An 18678-nucleotide genomic window follows, 5' to 3' on the forward strand; every position below is an offset into this window, starting at 1 on the left:
GTAACGGTCATAATCCATGTCATGGGCCTACTTCTTTGCTGGCCTTCGGCCTTTTCTTGAGTATATTCATCATGCTTTGTGTGCCTTTCCCACCTTCCTTTTTCGAAGTGAAATTACAAGGTGCAAGAGGTAAAGGATAAGATCGTAGTTATTAGACTTGAAATAAAACAAATTTGAGTTATTGGGTGGCCAAGTTAATTATTTTTTTTATATATAAAAATAACATCAATTTTTTATTATTATTTCTTTGATGTTGACTAGTTAGGTTCGACTAAGTTAATATCATTTTTTATTCAAATTAAAACTCAAACCGACACGTGTTTTTCTAATTAATCCATTAATAAGTTTAATAACTATAAATAAAATTAATATAAAAAGATATCTCAAAAAATATAGTTCTCAAGAAATATTAATAGTTGAATGGAAAACACTTATAAATCTCATAAGGGTTGAAATGTATTTATTAGTGATTTAAGAAGAGATATTCTTAAAATTAGAATTTTTCATTTTTTTTTAAAAGGTGTTTTATGAACGGAAATAACAAAAGTTTTCGAAGAATATATAAAAAAAAGTTAAATATTCAACAAGTTGTTTGGAGCCCTTTAATGGGGGTTTGATGGGTTGCTAGCCATGTTTTTGCAGATGGGCCCATTCCAGCTTGTGATATCTCATTGTACTGAGCTAGGCCCTCTTATTTCATGCCCACCGCTTAAGAAAAGAAAAAACCCTAAAAAGGAATTATTATTATTATTTTTTTATGGAAAATAACCTTTTTTCATGGAGTTTTACACAAATAAAGAATGCTGTATTTAAATCATCTGAATAAACCAGATTTAACAAAGGTGAGACACGAAGTATAAAAACAAAAAAAAAACAAAAACCCATAATAAATTAATCGTCAATCACAAGTAAATAAAATACAAAATGATGAATATCGTTGAAGTAATGGGATTTTTTGGGCTTGAGAAATTGTGAAAAGGGCGGATTTTGTTTCCATATATTTCTTGATTGGGCTCCAAGCAGCTATTATTAGTCCTTTGGTCAGTTACACAGCCTTGAATATGGTAATATCTCCCACCACCTTCAGACATCTTCCTCTCTACCTCCTCCAAATTCCTCACTGCTCTGTAACGGTACTGGAGCACAAACCTTCCATCTCCCTCAATGGCTCTGCAAAGACATCCTTGCATTGCAATACTGTTTGCACAAGCCATTATTGCAACATTTGATGCCACTTCTGGTTTAAGGTACACAGTGGGAGGCTCTGTCTGGTCCATCCCACCACATCCTGGTTTTTACTACAACTGGTCCTCCTCTCATACTTTCTATATCGGTGATGTCTTAGGTATGTCTCACTAACACTTATGTCCATTGCATCCATCAAATTAAAATTGTTTCGGCGAGTCAGATTCGTGTGATGATTTCTCGTTCCCATCCGCGCAACACGTAAAATACATTTTCCAGTGTTTTTTTTTTCTATTAGGAATCGATGATGGATGATCATTGTTTAAGGAACATTTATCATTTTTAGTTAATTTTCTTGGATGCAGTTTTTGACTTTGAATACGAGTTCTTCAATGCGATACAAGTGCCAAAGCTAGACTACGAGAGCTGCACTGCTCTTAATCCAATAAGGATCCTTACAAGAAGTCCAGCATTGGCTATATTAATTCATGAAGGTGTAAATTACTACATTTGCAACATCTCGAATTACTGTGATCTAGGCCTAAGATTTTCGGTTGTGGTCCACAAGTTTTACTATTCTGCAGGGCATTCACCAGCCCCGTCACCCTTGCCGTCGCTACCGCCTTCTTCGCCTCCAACCTTGAGTCCATATCCAGCACCTGGATCATCTCAAGCTGGGTGGACTGATGTATCACAACCTTCTGTACCTAACAACAGTCCAATAGCTCGTAACGCTGGAAGAAGAAAGGGATTGCGTGCTAATTCTGGTGTAACGGTTGTTGGATTGGCTTGTGCGTTATGTTTAGGGACGTTGTTTGTGTTACTTTGATTCTTTGGTGTCTCCTTCATTTAACCTAACATCTTTTTATTTATTAAAAAGATTGAGAGTGGAAAATCTTCTTCATTTTAGATTCCTAGAGCGGATTCTTGAAGCTCTAAATCAAGACTCTCTGTGGAAGCTAACAAATCCTATCCCAGGATGGACTCATAATCTCCTTGACATTGCTGAAACATGTGATTAATCAAATGGTTTGTATGAGATTCGAGCACATATCTTCCACATATTAAAGGTGTATGGCAGCTAGTTCATCACCTGGACCATCGCAAGGTGGGTGGACTAATGTGTCGCAACCACTGGTCCCTCGTAGTAGTCCCATGGAACCACACAGACTCACAGGTTCATGTTGTAACTCAGGCTAGTGGCTTCCGCATTTTGTAAGGGATGTTGTTTGTGCATGCTAGTTGAGCAATTAATATCTCAACATCTAAATTTTAAATTGATAAAACCTGGTGGACTTGTCGATCAACGCAACTCACGAGCACAAGTTGCCAATATTTTTAATGTCAAATTGGGAATGTGCTCAAAATTTGACTATATATATGTTAATTAACTCATTAATTATGACGGTAATCAAGTCAGGATCCTAGTTGCCAAGCACTCGAGTTTAAAAATAACAATTTGATTCTATGCTGCAACATGCTTGTAAAATACTCCTGCATTAATTGACTTTTTCCTAGTAGAGGTATCCTTCATGCTTCCAAGGGCCAGCAATTTTAATATTCAAATCTATGAATTGTATCAACTTCACTAGAATGGAACTAGATCACCACGTTATTGTCCTTATTTTAATCATACATCATGTGGTGGATCTCATATGAGGGATCTTTCAACCAACGAACAGTACTTGGTTGAAAATTATATCTCAGTGTTCATTTCAGGACAAAAAATCAGAGTCACAAGTCACAATCTAAGTCATTGTTTAACCTCTGCCGCGTAATTGGTTGATAATGTATAAATATATTTGCATTCAGGACAAAATAATGAACAACTGCCGATCAGAATCATGTGTTGAAGATCTAATTTCGAGTACTGTGTTATGCGCAAATGAATCATGGTCTAATTTCCATGGCATTTCGGCTGCATCCTTGCATCTGATGGATTGTGTTTTTTTACAATACTTGGCTTTATTAGCTGCAAAACTTTGTAGTTCGCACAATTACAAAGGTCTTAAGAAAATTTCTGCAGTCAGAATAAGTTTTCCAGCAAAACCTCTTAATGCACAAACCGTAGAAACCATGTACCAAAGAATTCTCGCTGAGGTGGCCTGGAAGGCGAGTTTCGACATACGGGGCAAGTAGTATGCAGCTTGAACCATGGATCAATGCACTGTGAATGGAAAAGGTGATTACACTCAGGCAACAGCCGCAGCAAGTCACTATCTGTATAGTCTGCCAAGCAAATTGAGCAATTGGAAGCAGCGACCGAATCATCACCCTTTTCAAGCTTTTCCTTTGCTTCAGAATAAAGCAGCTTTGGATAGGTATCAAGAGTGGCCGCATCCAGGCCTATTTTAATAGTAACAGGATCGCCATCAGATGAGGAGCCATCATCCATAGAAGGGTCATTTGGTATTGGTTTCCGTGTGCAGAAATAGTAAACAAGAATGACTATTGCTATTGCTGAAACAACACCTATGGATATTCCAAAAATGAGAGCAAACCCACCAAAAACTGTTGCTGATGAGTGCTCTACAGGACGACTGCTATTCATCTTTCTTGAAATGATTTCTGGGCTAGCTGGACGTGGGGGTGCTTGAAAGATTATATATAAACAAGTCGATGATCTTTTCAACGGTTGGTTTGGATTTGCTTGCACTTGTGCAGCGGTATGTAATGAGAGGAGAGGAAGCAAGGAACAGGCTGTGTGGTTTTCCAAACCTCAAGCAAGATATATATATATATATATATATATATATATATATATATATATATATATATATATAATGGAGAGAGCAAGATTGAGGGACGAAAACCATGTGCTTGTTAAGGATTAGACGCGACTTGCTTGTGAGGGGGGTAGCTGTTTTTTGCAATAAGATTTTAGTAAAATATTTCATGCTCGTGGAAGATAAATATATTTCTCAATTTTTTTCTTATTTAATACTAACATTTTATTTTTATTTTTATTTTTACATAAAGAGTTATAATTAATAATCTTTTGATAAAAAAAAACTATGATAAATAAGAATTAAATATTTTAAATGCTTTTCTAATATTCTCGTTTTAATTAATTAATTTACAATAAATCAGTATGCTCTCATCTACTTGATATATCACAGTTATATCAATCGATCAGTTAATATCATAGCTGTACCTTATAATTAGATAATATATTGTTTAGATAAGTAACTCTCTTGATGGATTTCAAATCTCTTGTTTATTCATTTGAGATTCAAGCATCGATCTAAATCATGGTTATGTAAAGAATATATAGTACTTGGGAGTAGACTTTAAGAGATAATTACTTGTAGTCCTGCTTAAAAACGTGCAATTCCAATCATTCCGAAGTTTTCAATATAAATTCCCACAGTATATATGGTGGGGTTTGGTAGGGATTAATTGTATATATAGAAATCTTGAAGTATTTATTACCTTGAAATGAACTGAAAGATGCTGGTCGATCTTATCTTCACCCATTAATTTGTTTATTTATTCAAGAATATACTTGTTTAATTATTTTATTTTCTGTGCGAACACCAGCCTCCTGGCAAGTCTTGGACTTTCGATCCCCATGTGAGCGGGCTCGGGTAATATCCTATCTTACTTAGCCTTGGAACAAGTACGAGGAGACATAGAAGAATCATGTGGAATGTAATTTAATTAATTAGATTATTCTAGATTTATTTTTTAAAATAGTATTAGTTTAAGTATCATAAATTTTATAGGATGATTAAAAAATTACATAGTTGTTAATCTTAATATATTGAAGGATTAATTCATGTAAACTGTTCAAACGTCTATAATTAAAAAAAAGAAAAACAAGTACGAGACATGAGGCAGTGGCCATGCAAATAACAGCCCAGGACCTGATAGGTTCGTCGTCCGATGCCGGTATTCGGATAGGGTTACCTGCCCTCGAAACTGTCACGACCTCGAAGATAAACCCAGCTAGTCCGAGCAAGCTCAAACAAAGGATCATAGGCACACCGTAGGTCGCCCTCTCGAGCATACAGTGATCATAGGTCCGTTCCCCCCACTTACTTTTACTTTTATGAATACTCTATATTAATAAATGTTGAGTGGCCCCTTTATCATAATTATGTCTTGGAGCCGTGTTCGGACATGCTTTTTCGAGAGCACGGCCAACCAATAATTTCTTTTTCGAGATCAACAGTGTTGCCACCAAACTAATTCCTGAAATAATTGCCCCTAGGCTAGCCGCCCAAGCAGTGCCTTCCAGTCTCTACCCCTTTTTTATTTCAACCTATTTATTTACTGAAATATAATTTATTTTTTAATATTTAGTAGTGTAATAAAAAATAAATTAAAAAATACTTTTCAGTATTTGATTGTCATGGAAAAAAACTAGAAAATAACTTATTAATATTTTATTTTTTTCAAGTTTATTAAAATAATGAGGAACAACTCTTACAAATTAAAAAGTTCAATGAGAATGAAATTGAAAAAAAAATATAATTTCATAAATTATCTCAAATAAAATAAATAATAATTAAAATAATAGAGATCAAATCTAAAAAATAAAAAAATTGAAAGATGAAGAAATTAAAATAATAATAATTAACATTTCATAAATTATTTCAAATAAAATAAGTAACAATCAAAAGAATAAGGATCAAATTTGATAAATAAAAAATTTCGATTAAAAAATGATAAGGGAAAGCAAATAACAATTATAAAAATGAGGACCAAAGTTAATATAAAAATTAAATTCTAAGGGATGAAATTGAAAAACAAATATTCAAAACAAAATATATATAGCAATCAAAAGTTTGAAAACCAAATTTGATACAATCAACAAATAATATGGCATTTCTAAATTTTTTACAACTTCCGGAAAGTATTTTCCATCCAAAATAAAAGAAAAACACTTTCTTGAAAATCAAGTTAAATTTTCATTTGACTGGAAAGTGTTTTCCATTGACCGGAAAGTGTTTTTCGTTGATCAACTTTTCTAATGGCAAACAAACATAGAAAAGTTTGGAAAGTAGTTTCTCGAAAACCACTTTTCGAGAAACAAATGCACCCTTGATTTTGGTGTCTATTTCTCAAACTCTTTTTTTTCTCCTACCTCTAATCATGCATCTTCTTAGGAAACATGCACAACACAGTCTATGTAATTTCATTCCTCGTTACCGGTATTTATTTAAGCATTGAAAGATATTTTATTTTATTAGTGACTATAAAACTCAATCCTAATTGATAAATTTATTTTTAATGGGTTTAAATAACTCTTATGATCCTTATTTTTTAAACATATCTAAAGGAATGAGCATGCCTCAAATGAGAGCTTGACAATATGTCAAACCTCGGGCATGCTGAGTTTGGCTAGACCCAGACATGATTGAGTTTGGTAGTGTGCTAAGCTCTGGGAACGTTGGGTTTGACGCCAATCAAACCCGAATGCTTTTTGAGCTTAACAGCCAGCCAGGTCTAAAATAACATGGACGAGTTAGTCAGCCAAGTCTAGAAGAAAGTGGGTCTGCCAAACATGTCAGACCCAATGCACTTGGACTTGACAATCTGTCAAGTTCAAGATAACGTGGGCCTAACAAATATGCTAGACTCAAGACATTTGGAATTAGCAATTAGTCAAAATCAAGGTAACGACCATCCTCTCTTGGCATAACCAGGGTAATGACTAACCTCCCTTAGATCTAATCTTGGGGAAGAATTAAATCTTCATATGATTAACTATATTTGACATTTTAAACTCTGATCTCTCTACACTTTCATAGGTGTATAAAAGTTCTCCAAGAACCCATCATATTTTCATTAAACATTAATATAGATATTAGGGATATTTATCTCTCATTAAATGCTATTAGGGTAGGATTACACTCAAGACCTTTTTTTTTATAAAAATACAAAACTCATAAGCTATAAATACATCATGAAACTTACAGAATAAAAGTTCACAATTTTAATTATCTATTGCATATATATTTTTAGAGTATCTCTTTAGAATATTCTTGTATTTTATCTTTCTAAAAAATTACTTATTCAAGCATCAAAAAGTCCTCACCTCCATTATAGATGATCTTTTACTTACTAGTTATGAACAACGCTATTAATTACTTTATCTAGGAAAAATGGAGGAGATTACTAAGACCAATTAATTAACTTATTATCAAACTCAAAATTCCTATTCCAAAGGCTAATTAAATTTTTAGAAAATCTCACCAGCGATCCTAGGCTTTTAGTTAATTTGTCTATCATTCTTAGGAAACCCTTGATCTTTTGGGTTTCCTTCAAACCTTGCTAGTTTCATTTGGCGGCCATCGATGTCACATAACATGAAGCAAAATATGAGCTGATATGAGAATTGTCATATGTTCCACATTCGATTTGACTGTCTAAATTAAATCGCTAAATGATTGCCAGAAACATCATGCATGTTAAAATCTCTGTTATACTGTAGAGAATTACACTACTTTAATATCGGCACAAAATATGTCTAAAAACACTAGAAAACCTCAGATTGACCCCACAAGAAATTGGAAAAACTAACATGCAATCTCTCGAATCAATATCTGCTCACTGCCAATGGTGCCACTTCAGCAAGAGGAGTCGACAAAGGAGTTGGCATAGGAGAGTTCCGGCAAATCGGACATGTAGGATGCAGCCTTAACCAATAGTCCACACATTTGAGATGAAAAACATGGCCACAATCAGGCAACAACCTTAGCATGTCACTATCCTTATAGTCCCCTAAGCATATAGAGCAGCAAGAGGGTAGTAAATCATTACCCCTGGGTTCTAACCTCGCTTTTGAATAGAGCAACTTGGGGTAGCTTGCAAGAGTGGCTTCGTCGAGACCGAGTTCCATCACAATGGAGTCATGGTCAGTGATGGAGTCGCCTTGGTTTGTACCTGTGTGTGTGGGAGAATCTACTCCATAGGTGCAGAAATATGCGGCCAGAGTTATGCTTATGATCAAAAATAGGACACCTGAAGACATTCCGATAGCATATGCATATCCATTAATACCTGAGGAGCCACTGTATTCTGTGGAGTTGTCCATGTTTCTTGAACTATTCAGCTGTGTTTAGGGTTTGATCTATAGGATTAAGTATGTATAGAGGGAGATATGGGAAAGGAGAGAGGAATGGAGAGTTAGAGAGAAAAAGAAAGACAAGTAAGCTCTGACAATCTTAGGAGGTACTTACTACCTGGAAATTGCTCGGTAATTCTGAAGTTGTGGAGTTATTACCTGGCATTTGTCAACGTTTCTGTCACTATTTCAATGTGAATATAAGCATTGTTTATTTGACAAACAAAGATCTTGTGAGAGCAATAAATACTGCCGTTTTTTCTTAGAAATTTGAGGTTCTTGAGTCTTCCCAAGTGAATTGGTAGCGAAAGGTCAAATTTCAGGCAGTGTGGCTCATAAGAAACTTTCTAGTCTTCCACAGATTTTGGGACAGGAGAAAATTTCTTTCTGCTGGTCTTTTTCCTTTTTTGGGCAGAGTAACCCTAAACCATCAAGGCCAGAGTAGGATAAGATGTGCTGAATTCGTGTTTCGTCCCCGTGTGGATGTTGATTGTAAGAACTTCGTGTCATTAGCAATGTCAAACCAAAATTGACTGGAACAACATTGTTGTTAGTCCAGTTCTAGTAACATGGGAATTGCCACATGAGCAAACAAAAAACCATAGTAACCAGTTCTTAGCAAGAGGGACAATGAATAAGAACATCACTTATTTTTTATTATTTTTAACTTATGATCAAACTAAACCACATAACAACACAAATCAAAAGTCCCACTTGAGTATACTGTTCCCAAATTCCATGCTACATTTGGTATCCTCTCAAAAGTTCAGGATTTCGCCACAGAAAAATTAAAAACTTAGTCAGGAAGAGTTCAATGCAGAACAACAAAACGAAAAGCTCTTAGCTATTTTGAAAACAAGGGCATTTCTGTTTGTCTTTCTCATGCTAGAACAATGGCTGGAAGCGATATGTTTGTTTTTTTTCCCATAAAGATCTCAGAAATAGTCCAAAGCAGTACCAGTTCATCAATGGATTAAATTCTCTCTAGCAAGTCTAGTTCTTACAACAAAGAAACCACAGAAGTGTAATGACACTTGCCTGGTTTGGTCACTTTCCCTGGTTGGAATTTATGAGGAGCTTCCTGCCATCCAGATGAGTCAACGTAGACTTTAGCATGCAGAGTGCCTCTGTGAGCGACAAGGCGTGCTCAACGCATAGGACTTGAACTTCCCTGGTTGGAATTTATAAGAAGCTTCCGGCTATCCAGATTAGTCAATATAGACTTTTAACCTGCAGAGGGCCTCTATAAGCGACAAGGTGTGCTCAACGCATAGGAATTGAACCCAAGACCTCACTTCCACTCATTTGAGTGAACATCATGACGCTAAACATCTTTTGGTGGCCAGCTTGAAGGTTGATTACTAGCTAGGTACACAACCTACATTTCCTTGATTAATGCTCTTGACTAATTTGTTATCTTTGCCGATCAGCCTCTACGGGACTTAGTCTCGGTGAGCAAAAGCTAGCCTGAGTAACAGTCAAAACCGAAAAAGCCTCTACAGGATTATTAGATGAAAAAGCTTACGTACGGGCAGATATAGCTTTCCTTCTAACATCACATAAGAACAAGCAAAATATGAGCTCATTGAAGTTTGAATTATAGAATAGCATTATATCTCATGTCATTTTAATGTCTAAAATTCATTCATGATTGCTAAAAAATCAGTTGTTGATAACTCTATTTCGTTCGAGAAATCCTAACATGAAACTCCTATGGATTCCATGCCATTCCACTCTACGCAAATACAGGTCTGCAAACACTAGGAGCCTGCCCTTTCAAAAAGGGAAAAGAAATACATTCAATCTTTGAAATCAATATCTGTACGCAGCCAATGGTGCCACTTCAGCAAGAGGAATCGAGAAAGTAGGCACAGGCAAGTTCCGGCATATCGGGCATGTATGATTCAGCCTTAACCAACAGTCCACACAATTAAGATGAAAAGTATGACCACAATGAGGCAATAACCTTAACACATCACTGTCTATATAGTCCCCCGAGCATATAGAACAGCAAGAATCTAGTGAATGATTGACCTTTTGTTGAGACTTTTCTTGTGAATATAGCAACTTAGGGTAGCTTGCAAGAGTGGCTTCATCAAGGCTGGGATTAATTGCAACGGAGCCTTGGTCAGTAATGGAGCTGCCTTCGTTGCTAGGGGTGAGTCTGGAAGGATCTTGTATGCCATGGGTGCAGATATATGAGGCAAAAATTATGATAATGATCAAAAGTAGGACGCCAAAAGAAATTACCATGGCACATCCTATACCACATAAACTTGACTGATGACTGTGCTCAGGGGAGCTGTTCATGCTTCCTGAACTATTCAACTGTGGATAGGAGGGATGGAGAAGTGGGGCTGTGAATTTGTAGATATGCAAGGTCTGAGTTCTGAGTAACTACCTGGAGATTGTTTCAATTCGAGTTTCCAAGTTATTTAATTGTCAATAGTTTACGTGTCTTTCATGGCACCAGGCACAAGCTATATATCCTTTACCACACAAATTGCAACTTGGGATCTCAGAAAGACTATAAATTATTGTGAAATAAAGATTGTCAAATTGACTTGAAAGAAGCCTCCTGTGAGAACAATAGATGTCTTCCTAGAAAGTGTTCTTTGAATCTTTCCAAGTGAAATGCAAATAAGAAGCCCTATGAAAGAAGTCACTTGGTCAATAACTGAAGAAGTTGAGGTTTATGAAAAATGCTGTAGCTAATTCTACTCATTTTGGGGCAGGAAGGAATTCTCATGGGTGAAAAATGAACAACTAAACCACTTCTGTGGGCATATAGGGTACAGGCGCACCCTATCAACATGGATGGAACAACATAGACATTTTACATACAATAGCAAAAAAAAGGGTCACGGATTTCTGTGTCCTTAAAATTGTCTCGAACCAAGACTGACTGAAAGAAACATCAGCACTCTCAGTCCAGTTCTGAAAGAGATGAACAGACTAATGAGTTCCGAAGGAGTTAAATGGAGGAATGGATAGAAACTCTCCTCAATACTCATGTGATTCAATGAACAACTTTGGTATTGTCAATTACCAAATATACACATCTTGCAAAGAGAGTGGCAGCAGAGAAAAGGCAGGTGGCAAGAACATGGGCAAGGTGCGTGTGCTCAACGAATAGGACTTGGAAGAGCTACTTGTCATTTGACTGGGTCAACATCATTCATCTAAAAAGGGCAGTAATTGGTTGGAAATTAAATGTATAATATTCAGGACAGCATGTCAGATAGTCAGAATCACAAATTTCAATCGTGTGATTGTCTAATCTCAACTGAACAAAGAGCAGTAACTGGTTGACAATGGCTTTTGTTTTCTACAACATTAAGATATAAATCATCTCAGTTAAAATATAGAGCTGTAATTAGCTACAAAACTTCGTGAAATTACAAGGATGCTAACAAAAGCTCTACAATCATCACAAATTTGAGTACAAAGTACTTTCAGTGCATAAACTGTACAAACCATGGATCAAAGAACACCCTCCGGGGTTCCCTGGAAGCTGTTTCGGTGACATTGCTTGGGATTCGTACAGGTGAGTTTCGACACATTGGGCAAGTAGTATGCAACTTCAACCATGGATCAATGCACTGTGCATGGAAAAGATGATCACAGTCAGGCAACAGCCGCAGCAAGTCACTATCTTTATAGTCTGCCAAGCAAATCGAGCAACAGAAAGCAGCTACCGAATCATCACCCTTTTCAAGCTTTTCCTTTGCTTCAGAATAAAGCAGCTTTGGATAGGTATTGAGAGTGGCTTCATCCAGGCCTATTTCTATAATGACCGAGTCTTGATCATCTATGGACAAGGAACCATCATGATTAGAATGGCCTGCAGGTAATGGTTTCCTGGTGCAAAAATAATAAGCAAGAATAGCAATTGCTATTGCTGAAAGTACACCCATTGATATCCCAAAAGTGAGAGCAAACCCTCCAAATGTTGGTGTGGATGACTCTATAGGATATTCATCTTCTTGAAATACTTACAGGGTTAGCTGAAGTGCTTTTGTCTTGAAGCGGAATGGAAGGAAGTGAGGGCTTGAAAGAGATCATACATGAAGAGATTAAAGATTTGTTTAATGGGTTGGCTTGGAGTTGTTTGCAGCTGTATGCAGTGGCTTGGAGGCAGCAGGCAGCATAGTTTTTCAAATTTCAAGCAAGGAAGATAGACATGATGGAGCACAAGAGAGAAGGATTGGAGCCTCAAATCATCATCTTGTTAAAAAAAATGATGCAACTTGCTTGTATTCTAATACTCAATGAATTGTCAACTCAAAAGGATTGGCCTCCATTAGTTAATTAAGGACATGTTGCATAATTTTCATGAATATAAATGGTTAATTGAAGGAAGTAGATTTAATCTATATATATATATATATATATATATATATATATATATATATATATATATATATATATATATATATATATTCACACATCAATGTAGTGAAAAAAATATTTTTGAAAGAAGCACAACTAAAAAAATAATTTTAAACTAATATAATTTGACTAGTTGTGCAGTAAAACCCACGTAACTTGAGACAAACTTGTCTTAACATGGAAGAAAAAAAAACAGCAACGTTGCTAGCCCTTAATTTTTTTCATATAGTTAACTTTAGTTTTATTATTATGATTATTTTATCTGTTTTTTTTGCAAAAAAACAATTAACTAAAATTAATAATACAAATGAATAATATTTAATTTAACATGCTAGAATTAAAACTCTGTAGTGTTAGTTGGGAAAAAGTTTTCTCGCAAGAAAAATAATTTCTCAGTGTTTTTTATCCTTTACTCTACTATAAAAGATTGGCACGAAACAAAAACCCTCAACTTGTTTGTGACAGTTTCAGCTTTCATTGCAAATAAATAAATGAGGGATTGTTTGTCATTGCGTTTTTTAATTTTTTTTTTTTAAGTCAAATTAATTTTTTTAGTGCTTTTTATTATCTTGATGTTAAAAATAAAAAAAATTATTTTAATGATTTTCTAGATAAAAAACATTTTAAAAATCTGTCTTATGTAATTAATGAATAAGAAAGTAATTTCAAGTAGTAAATAGATTTACACTCAACATTATCGTCTTGTTAATTAACAAGGTAATGGGGACACGGGGATTGAATACGGATTTATTTTATGTATTTATCTTTGTTCTTTCAGCAAAAACATGTATTTATTTATTTTATGTTTTTTTATCCTCAAACACTAACTAAATATAATTTTAAAAATAAATTTCTCGTCAATAAATACAGATAGATACATACACATGCACACACAGCAATTGTAAAAGAAAATAGACATTGAAATATGCACAACACAAGAAGATTGTCAGCGAATGCAGAGGGATTTGGTAGAGGTCAACAGGGGTTTAGGGGAACCAGGGTAATACTCATCAGCTCTACCTTACTTGGATAGAACTTGCCCGCTGACAGTACCTGAGGGGGATCCCCATGTGCAGTAGAGCTGGTTTTGTTTCCTGAAGCATTCTCCCCGTTCTCGTCTGATCAAATTATGTGTGTGCACATGTGACAGTTCTTGGGAGTTACTACCTGAATTTTCTACGTTTGTCACTTCCTGTCACATGAATGAATTTCTTTCGAACATTTTCCTTTTTTCTGATAAATTTCAAGTTGGGTTCCAAATTCAAGCATTTTTCATTTGACAAACAGAGACGATGAAATTAAATTGAATGTAGCCTCTTGTAAGAGCAATAAATTCTGCCCTTTTTCTAGAAATTTGAGGTTCTTCTAGCATTTCCAAGTTAATTGCAAGAAATCATAAAAGATTGTCAGATTGTTCAATGATGGAAGTTGAGGTTCTTGAAATATGCGCTCATAATTATGGGCTGCAGACCCTCAGGCTTGAAAGCAGTAATTTCAATCAGGATGTTGCATAACAACAGCTTCACAATACTAACATCAACATTGCCAAATTGCAAAGCCAGACCAAAGGAAACATTCCTTAGGGGCACAAGGTTACCCACCAGGGTACCCTGTGGCGATACGTCGTAGGATTACTAGTCCTGACCATAACTTCAAAGTGACATTCAGCAACTTGTGCTCGACCCAGAAAGAAGCAGCTAATATGGCAAACTATAAATCCAAAATTCTAGTAAGAGTTGCACAGGAAAAAACACCAAGGTACTGTTCTTGGAGATCTCTCAAAGGTTCAAATACTAAGTAATTGCCAGAGTCTGCAAACATAGGTGAAATCTCCATACAAGAAACTAGAAGTCTATCTCTCCTATCACAATGTTGAGAATCTTATTACTTAAATAATTGTCAAACCCACATCAGTTCATCTTGATCCCATTCAGCTCTCTTCGATTCACAATCATCCCCTGCTCATTGATTATTGCTGAGCACATTGCACCCTCTGGCCACCACCACCATGCATATCATCATCTTCATCATATGCTTCTTGGGCCTGTTGTTGTTGCTTCCTCCTCATCTCCTCCTCAATGTTCACATCATGTAAAGTAGTTTCCTCACATTCATCAAGCTCCATGTCAGTGAGCTCAGCTGAGGTTCGTGGAGGAAGCACGGTCTCCAAGGCCTTGCACTGATCAAGGGACAGGGAGTCTGGGAAATCAACAGTGAAATGAATGTACAGTTTACCCCTCATGAATGGCCTCTGGTACATTGGCATTCCTTCATCATTTATAGCCTTGAATTGATCTGGGACAAATAGGAGAACCATAAATTACCAGCTATTAAGAATTGCCTGCCACCTTAAGCAACTTCTTGAGGAACAAAATCGTTAACTTGAGATAACCACTACCTTATGATCGAACCAGACCACACAACAACTACGATCTTAAAATTTACAAATGAATAATAAAAATAGAATTAGCCCTACAGCACTCTATAGCCAGTACAGTTCCCTAATTAAATAATCCACACAAATGCCCAGGATCTTGACACACAGAAAATCCAAGTACTAAGTTAGAAAGACATCGATGCAAGAACACGAGAGAAAAAAGGGATGTACCATTTTAAACAAAAGAACTGTCTTGTGCTAGAAAAAAAAAATTCAGTAAAGCTCAAAAATAGTCAATCAATCACTTCTCGATTGAGAAGTCTAGTGCTAACAACAAAGAGAAGAACATGGGAGTATCAAGGCACTTACCAGGTTTGACTACTTCCCCAGGTTGAGATTTTATCAGGAGCTGCCTTCCATCCAAATGGGTCAAAATGAACTGGAAGCCACAGAGTGCCTCTGCAAGAGAGAGGGTGTGCTCGACAAATAGGTCATCACCCTTTCTCTTAAACTTAGGGTGCTCCTTTTGTTGTAGGACAAAAACAATGTCCCCTGTAACGGTGTCGGGCTGCAAATAACAACACAAACAAATGAGAATGCAATTAAAAGATAAAAATCAAAATGCCAAGCTCAAAAAAAGCATCCAGCTCAAATTACAGCTTCATCCGCCTCTCCAGGGAAAGTAATCCTCTGTGCATTTTGCATGCCCTTCTCAACAACTACTTCCAAAACTTTTTTCTCTTGGACCACCTTCTCACCCTTGCATTGAGGGCAACGGTCCTTGTCATTAATTGCCTCACCAGTGCCCTTACAATCATTGCAAGGATGCTGCATTTGCTGGATCATAGAGGGACCAAGGTGTCTTATAGAGACCTTCATTCCAGAACCTTGGCAACCAGAACATTTCAATGATGCACCAGACTTGGAACCTTTACTGCATAGTTTCAAATGAAATAACCGGTCAGTTGCAAAGAAATAAATTAATAAAATAAAATATAAAATCAGCATGCCACAAGATGCAGCACAGTTTTCAGTAGACACTAACCCCTTGCACTTGGAGCAGATTACATTGCGTGAAAGAGACAGCTTCTTGGATGTGCCATTGTAAATATCTTCCAAGGATACTTTAAGAGGGTGGATCACATCCTCACCCCTCCTTTGCCTTCGGCCTCTGCTGCTACCACCTCCTGAATAATAGAATTTTTTTATGTCAATGTGATCAAAAAGTGGCATGCTCTGATAAACCAAAATATTTAGTGGTCAGAAAACTTACCACCAAATGGATTGCCACCACCAAAAAAGGATTGAAAGATATCAAATGGATCATGGGCGCCGCCTCCGCCACCACCGCCCATTCCTTCCTTGAGGGCATCCTCTCCATATTGATCATATATCTCACGTTTCTCTGGGTCACTCAGAACCTCGTATGCTTGGGCCAACTCCTTGAACTGCAAGGCACACAGAAACCCCATATATATATTTTTTTAAAAAAAAAACTCCAATTACAATGACTTCAAAGAATAATCAAATAACAGCACTCCCTTGTATGCATGACTTGTTTTTGCTTCACGAGAATTTCACTATACAAGTCTCATTCTTTAAGTAGAAAAGTTAATGACAAATCATACACCAAAATATTTTGATGCGGAAAACAAATTCCTACTCCATGTTATCTAAGCTATTAACTATAAATCAAACAGGGCCACTATCAGGCGTTTACAAGCCCAAGAGCAAGATACCATAAAACAAACTAGAACCTATAAGCATTATTTACAATCATAACGACCCACTAAAGCAGAGCAGATCTGTTATCAATTTGTCCAAATTAAGACTCAAATCAACAGAACCAAAAACCACCCACATAAATCATCAAGTCAAGATCAACACATGCCAGTTAAACAGGATAGTTCATCAGGATTAAAAGATAAACCTTTTCAGGATCACCACCCTTATCAGGATGGTTCTTGATAGCTGCTTTCCTGTAAGCCTTTTTTAAATCATCTTGTGAAGCACTCTTTGAGACTCCAAGAATTTCATAGTACTTGGTATTGTCGCTTTTCTTTGGTGCTCTCCCAAACATTTTTTATATCAATTTAAATCCTGCACAAACAAAACCCTTCAAGATCAATAATCATAAAAAAAATGAAAATCTGAACTTTTTTGAAGAAATAACAAGTACCCAGAATTAAAATCACGATCAAGAATCTAATGATACTATAAAGATCAAGTATATTAGAAAAATAAAGAGTACCCAGATGCAAAAACAAGGTCAAGAAGCTAAAAACACTAAAGATTTGATCTTTACGAGATAAAAAAGACCCAGACGCAAAATCAAGATCAAGAAACGCTAAGGAATATAAAGATTCAAACTTTTCCAACAAAAATTAACGTACAGAGGGTTAGATTATAGGGTCACGGAGAGCCACAAGACAGACGGCGAGACAGAGAGAGGGATTGAAGAGAATTCAGATCTGTGTACTTAAAGGAAAGAAGGAATGGACGGTGGAGATTTGATTGTTTGGAGGGCTAGATGGTGGGCAGATTTTATTTTTATTAGAGGAGTTCCTATTTTTGGTTTTGGGGTTTTAGAGGTGGAAAGAGAAGGATCTAGAATTCTCTTGAAGGCTTTTTGGGTTCTAGGGTGAATCTGGGCCATTGATTTGGTCCATATCTTGTGATGATTGCCACCTAGAAAATATTTTTTATAAAGAATTGAAATTAAAAAGAAAAAGGAGAAAGAAAAAAAAAACAAGAAGGAAGATGTAATCAAATGTGGAGGGTGTTTCCTGGCAAAGTGTGGGAAATGGGAGGAAAGGATCCTTTTAGTGGTCTTCTTCAATGTTTTGTTCTCCCATTGACCTTGTCAAGGGCCTCCTATAATGGGTCAAATTTGGAATACATAGATGAATTCATGAGAGGGAAAAAATGAGAGAGAAGTAGTTTTTTTATAGGATAAATATTTTATTTATGAGAGTTGATTAAAAATAAAAAAAAAATTTCTCAAGGTTTGAATAGATTTTTCAAGGTTTTTTTTTTTTTGGTCTAATTGATTAAAAAAAAAAGGAGGAAAACACATGCACTGTATATGCAGATTCCCATTTAAAGAAAAAATACATGTGTGATTGATTATTGTCATTGACATCGTTTGAAACGACACAGTTGTTTGGACTCTAGTCACTTCTTCCCATGGTCGGAGACAAGAGTGATTTAGAATATCTATTGATATTTTAGTGTGTTTTTGATAATACGGTAGAAATATTTTTTAATTAAAATATTCTTTTAATATTAATATGATCACGTTAATATTATAAAAAAAATAATTTGATGTTTTTGTACGTAAAAAAAACTTGAAAAGCACTTTGACTGAAAAAACAAACATTTCACCCACTCAAACAATCAAATACACGTTTGATTTTGTGTCTGTTGAAATTAAAAAATCAAAAATTGTGAATTCACTATGAGCAAATATTCCCCACTACAGGAAGTAATTTAGGATAGTAATAACTAATGTGAATTCATGCTAACTGAGATTCAAAAATCCAAGCTTTAGTGAGGCTTCCTTAATAGTTAAGTGTCAAAGGCTTTTGAATTTCAGACGATGGACACCAGAAGGGTGGAGAAAAGAAAATCATTTTGGCCACCGGTGGTCAAA

General features: G+C 35.8%; 5 protein-coding genes across 5 annotated transcripts; 1 reads left to right on the forward strand and 4 right to left on the reverse strand.

The window, feature by feature from the left end:
- The first annotated feature begins 928 nt into the window (after positions 1-928).
- Positions 929-2447, forward strand: LOC133695729 (cucumber peeling cupredoxin-like). The gene is made up of 2 exons (XM_062117662.1): positions 929-1345; positions 1551-2447. The coding sequence occupies exons 1-2, from the start codon at positions 1165-1167 to the stop codon at positions 2012-2014; spliced, it is 645 nt and encodes a 214-aa protein (XP_061973646.1). The 5' UTR covers positions 929-1164; the 3' UTR covers positions 2015-2447.
- Positions 2448-3238: 791 nt separating this feature from the next.
- On the reverse strand, positions 3239-3736 carry LOC133696422 (putative RING-H2 finger protein ATL71). Its single transcript, XM_062118611.1, has one exon. The coding sequence runs from the start codon at positions 3734-3736 to the stop codon at positions 3239-3241; it is 498 nt and encodes a 165-aa protein (XP_061974595.1).
- Positions 3737-7582: 3846 nt separating this feature from the next.
- On the reverse strand, positions 7583-8640 carry LOC133696084 (RING-H2 finger protein ATL70-like). Its single transcript, XM_062118121.1, has one exon. The coding sequence runs from the start codon at positions 8225-8227 to the stop codon at positions 7730-7732; it is 498 nt and encodes a 165-aa protein (XP_061974105.1). The 5' UTR covers positions 8228-8640; the 3' UTR covers positions 7583-7729.
- Positions 8641-11441: 2801 nt separating this feature from the next.
- Positions 11442-12464, reverse strand: LOC133695957 (putative RING-H2 finger protein ATL71). Its single transcript, XM_062117944.1, has one exon. It carries the CDS (start codon positions 12172-12174, stop codon positions 11713-11715), a length of 462 nt encoding a protein of 153 aa, XP_061973928.1. The 5' UTR covers positions 12175-12464; the 3' UTR covers positions 11442-11712.
- A 1928-nt stretch (positions 12465-14392) lies between these two features.
- LOC133696142 (dnaJ protein homolog) lies at positions 14393-17594 on the reverse strand. The gene is made up of 7 exons (XM_062118207.1): positions 17420-17594; positions 16957-17126; positions 16300-16474; positions 16072-16213; positions 15684-15960; positions 15396-15594; positions 14393-14944 (listed from the first exon to the last, which is right to left on the reverse strand). Exons 2-7 carry the CDS (start codon positions 17104-17106, stop codon positions 14619-14621), a joined length of 1269 nt encoding a protein of 422 aa, XP_061974191.1. The 5' UTR covers positions 17107-17126; positions 17420-17594; the 3' UTR covers positions 14393-14618.
- Between the last annotated feature and the right edge of the window lie 1084 nt (positions 17595-18678).

The sequence above is a fragment of the Populus nigra genome, chromosome 6 (assembly GCF_951802175.1).
Source record: "Populus nigra chromosome 6, ddPopNigr1.1, whole genome shotgun sequence".
Classification (NCBI taxonomy): domain Eukaryota; kingdom Viridiplantae; phylum Streptophyta; class Magnoliopsida; order Malpighiales; family Salicaceae; genus Populus; species Populus nigra.